This window comes from Armigeres subalbatus, chromosome 3, assembly GCF_024139115.2.
Source record: "Armigeres subalbatus isolate Guangzhou_Male chromosome 3, GZ_Asu_2, whole genome shotgun sequence".
Taxonomy (NCBI): domain Eukaryota; kingdom Metazoa; phylum Arthropoda; class Insecta; order Diptera; family Culicidae; genus Armigeres; species Armigeres subalbatus.
In genome coordinates this window covers 388,629,776-388,635,335 of record NC_085141.1, presented here as the reverse complement: position 1 = coordinate 388,635,335, position 5,560 = coordinate 388,629,776, and the positions used below count along the sequence as shown (strand labels likewise).

The following is a 5,560-nucleotide window of genomic DNA, read 5'->3' as shown; positions in this document are numbered from 1 at the left end:
TCAAGGGGGTCCACAATATATAAGGATAAAAATTGAGTTGGTAACCTACCAACACAAACCATCAACACACTTCACCGGACATATGAACAATAAAAAACAACGTAGGAAGAATATCGTCTTGAAAACGTTAGATTCTTTAGTTCCACTAATACTATGACAGATTAGTCTAATGATAAATAATCGCAGCTACGTATAAGTGAATGATTTTGAAAGTGTTTCATTCATCACATTGTATATCCGGTGGCATCAAACGCAACATTGATTCAAACTGCAGGAGAAACTTCCGCTAGCCAAATAAATCAATTTTATTTTCGAAACCAATTTAGCTTCGGTTATTTGTCACAATGTAAGTACAGAAACAATAAAGTATAACAGAAATAAAATATTTCCTTCAAAAGGTCGTACTCAACATCGGCGGCAATTGGCAGGTCGCTTCTGGAACTAGACGAGTTTGAGAAAGATCCGTGTGAGGAAAGTGATGGCGACTTGAGTGACGAGGTTGTCAATGCTAGTGCGCATGATACTGATTCTGAACAAAGTGCTTCAGAAGACGATGAAAAAGCCATGTAAGTACAGAGTTGCTGCTCGGCAAAGATGGGATTACGAAATGGGTGAAGAATCCACTTGCCAAATCATCAAAAACAAAAGCGAAAAATATCACTCGTATCCAACCTGGACCCAAGAACAATTTAACCAGCGAATCAGAGTTAGATTCGTTTTTGACGCTTTTCTCAATTTCGATGATTGACGAAATTGTTTACTACACAAATATTTCAATAAATCGTAAGCAAGCAAATTTTACTAGACGTCGAGATTGTCATGAAACATCTCGTGAAGAATTGATGGCAGTGTTGGGTGTCCTATTTCTTATTGGAACCAAAAAAGGACACCATGTAAACGTGAGAGAACTCTGGGCTTCGGATGGATCGGGAATGGCGATTCTTCGTGCAGTAATGAGCTACAGAAGATTTCTTTTCATTTTATCGACCATGACGTTCGATGATAAAGACACTCGCGTAGAACGTAGGAAACAGGATAAGTTGTTAAATTTGTCCATAACATCAAAAATACGTATTCCTGCTCGGAGGATGTAACAATTGATGAGATGCTACTTTCTTTCCGCGGACGTTGCTCTTGGATTCAATACATACCTAGCAAACCGGCTAAATACGGACTCAAGTTCTTCGCCATGGTTGATGCTAACACATTTTTCACAAATAACCTTGAAATTTATGTTGGCAAACAACCAGATGGGCCGTTCGCAAAATCCAATACCCCTCGAGATATTGTCGATAGACTTACTGTCCCTATTGAAGGATCATGGCGCACTCTTACAACAGATAACTGGTATACCAGCATTCCTTTGGCTGAGACGCTGTTTCAAAAAAAAATTACACTAATAGGAACTTTGAGGAAAAACAAAAGGGAAATACCACCAAGCTTCCAACCAAACAAAAATACCATAGTTGGCACTGCTCAGTTCGCATATCGCAAAGATATGACACTAGTATCGTATTCAACAAAGAAAAACAAAAATGTTATCTTGCTATCAACCACCCACGATGATGGAATCATAGATGTTGAAACCAGAAAACCGGAGATAATTATGGACTACAATCGTACCAAGGGAGGTGTGGACACTGTCGATAAACTTAGCGCCACGTTTTCAGTGTCACGAATTACACGTAGATGGTCATTGGCGGCTATCTATGGAGTTTTGAATCTATCTGGTAATATACTTATTTTATAACCATTTCCATTTTAGTTAACTTACGACATTCTATTTTATTATCTCGAGATTAGGCATCAATGCACAAATCATTGATAAATCGCTGAGAGGAGACAACTCACCGAAATACAGAAGAGTGTTCCTTCACAATCTTGCATTAGCTCTTACGGATGCCCATCTGGCAACCAGATCGTCGATACGTTCTCTGCCAATTGATGTAAAGGCTTTCTTGACGAAAATTCGTAAAACGCAACACCCTGAAAGTTCCTGTGAAAGAGTCGTCACTAAGAAACAACGCGGAACATGTGCACGCTGTGGACGTGGGAGAAATACGTCTGCATCGGCTACATGTGATCGATGTGGAGAGTTTACATGCAAACAACACGCTGTAGTAACAACACTGTGCAACACGTGTACAGTTTCTGACGATGATACCGAAAGCGACTAAAACCTTAAATTGATATGAAGTCATGGAGGATTTTCAATTATGTGAATTCTAGATACATTAATTATGGTTGAGTTGAGAGAAAATGGATCAAGCATTTCAAATGTAATTCATATTTCCTAAGATTAGTGAAGATTGAGAAACGAGACGAAGGTGAAACAGGCGCTTAGCCAATTGAATTCGAGGTAAATTTCTGTGTGAATAAAGAAATGACATTATTGTTTTATTTTCCGAGCTTTCTAAAAGGCAGTAAATTAAAATAAAGATTCCGAAATAACTTTCAAAACTTGAAATCTCATGAACACGGCACAGACAAAAGGCATAACTCTTTCAACACGTCACTCAAAAACCTTGTCTAATAATTCATAATGTGTCGTCCAGACTAAAAGCTTTATCACTTGTTATAGAGTAACTTGATATAAATGTTCGTACATCTAGTTTTCAGTATACATAATGCATATGAGGTCTTATGTCTAAATTCGCTATATCAAGTGATTTAGCTCGTTGTTTGGACGACACTTAATGCAATTTTGTACGCATGTACACTAGCGCTGCCAGACGGTAGTGGTTCTGTATTTCCGACCATCTCCCTAAATCCTACAAATCCTGAGATGTTCAAGACAACACTCGGATGAATTCCAAACTTAAGAGTTTTACGACAAATTGACTTTCAATTCCTAATGAACTTCATAGAAGACATCAGCTTTCTAAACCCTACAGATCCCGAGATATTTGACAAAAAAGATAGTCTCATATACACTAGCGCCACAGACAAACAATTGAGCAAATTTCATCGTACACTGATTTACCGGTCAATTTGAAAAAATTTAGTTGGCCAAACAATTACTCGTGGCGCGCGAATCGGTTTCGCTTGAGTTTGACGTTTGCTTATAACCTCCATTTGATTCGTGATTTGCCTAAGTTGGTGCAAACAACAGATGACGTTAGTGATTGTGTAACTATGATTTGAGTAAATGTTTCATGTGTTATGTCTGTTTGCACCGCCCAGTGGAATTCCAGACTAAACCGGTTTGCAACAAATTGGCTCCTGTCATAAGACGAGTTTAAACAATCCCATTGAATTCCACCACTTAATTGTATCCTGACAGATACGTATTTCGACCTCAACAGTAAGGCCGTCTTCAGTGTCTTGTACTTGACTCGACTCAAGTACAAGACACTGAAGACGGCCTTACTGTTGAGGTCGAAATACGTATCTGTCAGGATACAATTAAGTGGTGGAATTCAATGGGATTGTTTAAACTCGTCTTATGACAGGTGAAAACATTCCACTAAAAGCTCAAAATAATTTTCTTAACAAATTGGCTTCCAATCCCCAAACAACTTTGTAGAAGACAGCAGATTTCCAAATCCCACAGATCTCGAGGTATCTAACCAAACGGATATTCTCATACGCACTAGCGCTGCTCAGCGGACGAATACAGATGTAAACAGTTTTACAACATATTCGTTACCAATCCCCGAACAGCTTTGTGGAAGACAATAACTTTTTAAATCCCACAGATCTCGAGATATCGAACCAAACCGGTATATTATATACACTAGCGCCGCCAGGTGGACAAATTCCAAACTAAACAGTATCACAACATACTGGTTTTCAATTCCCAAACAACTACGTAGAATACTACAGCTTTCTAATTCCCACAGATCCCGAGATATTTGACCAAACAGGTAGTCTCTTATACACTAGCGCCGCCTTGCGGATGATTTCTAAACTAAACAGTTTTTCATCATATTGGTTTCCAATCCCAGAACAACTTTGTCAAAGACGGTAACTTCCTAAATCCCATTGATCCCGAGATATCGAGCCAAACTAGTCGTTTCATATACACTAGCGCCGCCAAGTGGAAGAATTCCAAATCAATTATTTTCTTGGCTCATAGGACCACATGAGATCATAGATAGATTAAGCAATTGTTTTACTTCGCCAAGATTCTTAGAAATGTTATAGCAAACGTCACCACGCCGTTTATTGAGAAAATTCATTATTTTCGCCGGTGTTCCGTTGGTTCCGGATCTTCCGGAGGACCACCATAAGATTCATTAGTCTTAAAAAATGTCCTCCATGAGAGTATTTATCCCCCTTATTATTTTCTCCTGAAAAATCACGTTGATATCATTTTAATTGGTTTCAATATAACGGATTTTTGGACTGTTGTACTTTTTACAACATGCGAGTTCTCGTGTTATGAAAGTTGAAGCGAGTTGCGGAAGGTTAAAAAAAAACTGCCCCTGATCGCATATTTGTAACATTTGCATTTTAGTTGATTTTGTAAATCGTTTGTCAATCCACAAACTCAATAATTTCCATAGATAAGCAAGGTAGTTAAGCCTATTTTACTGTTGTGTGATTAGATGCAGTAAATTGAGCTTTCTGAACGATTCACAGGCTTTTAACAAAATGAACAAAAATGCCAGTGTTACAAATATGCGATCATGGGCAGCATAATCGTCGATCTTGGGCGATGTACCTTCAGTTTCCCCGAACGTTAAGGGTTCCTAGGACCGATTCCACCACGTGCTGCCAGCTTGTTCGTGGCCTTTCACAAAGTCGCCGGCCTCTATCCGGTTCTTCAGAAAATTTCCTAGATTAGACTGGAAAATGAAGCCATTTATCTTCAATCTTGCTAACCGCGCATCTTAACTTCCCTCAAGTCCTATTTTATTTTATAGAGTGATGAACGCAAATCTACAAACAGACACCTGAAATCATCACTCAGTAAGTATCGTTGGCGGAAGGCCCGACCCACTGAACCCACCCAAGTAAAAGGAGGTTAGTTTGAGTCACTCTGTCTTCTAATGCCCTGATCCCCCGGGGCTACCTTCCAGTATTACTTCTGGGGAGGGAGACAAGTCCAAAGAAGGGTTTATGTCATAAAACTGTCACAATAAATGTTAATTTTGTTCTATTGGCACCAAATATTCTGATGAAATCTTATAATATTGCATGAAGATATGCGTTAGATCAACTTTCGAGCTAACATATTGAAATAGGACGAAGAGAATTCAAAACCTCTCACAATGTATCTCTTAACTGTTAGAACCCCACCGACGTAGCCGGCGCCGATATTGATCATTTGAATATTTGAGTCACTTTGAGAATGCTTCAACAATCCCAGTCAGTCGTTCAGTTGTTTTTTGTGTAATTTCACTGATTCTGATCAATCACGGAATAGCAACCATCAGTGGCGCCGGGAGTGGGTAGGACAAGTAGGACATGTCCTACGCATGAATGTTCCTGGGTAGGACAGTCAATGCATTGTCCTACCCATGATTATGGTAAGAACAAATCATCTAGATAATTATTTCAGTTGCAATACTGTCTGATAGGTCTGACTTTTAGGTCTACAAAAATATCATCAAAT

General features: G+C 38.9%; 1 protein-coding gene across 1 annotated transcript; it reads left to right on the top strand.

The window, feature by feature from the left end:
• Positions 1-1,486: 1,486 nt before the first annotated feature.
• On the top strand, positions 1,487-2,338 carry LOC134223864 (piggyBac transposable element-derived protein 4-like). The gene is made up of 2 exons (XM_062703077.1): positions 1,487-1,730; positions 1,804-2,338. The coding sequence occupies exons 1-2, from the start codon at positions 1,499-1,501 to the stop codon at positions 2,175-2,177; spliced, it is 606 nt and encodes a 201-aa protein (XP_062559061.1). The 5' UTR covers positions 1,487-1,498; the 3' UTR covers positions 2,178-2,338.
• The last annotated feature ends 3,222 nt before the right edge of the window (positions 2,339-5,560 follow it).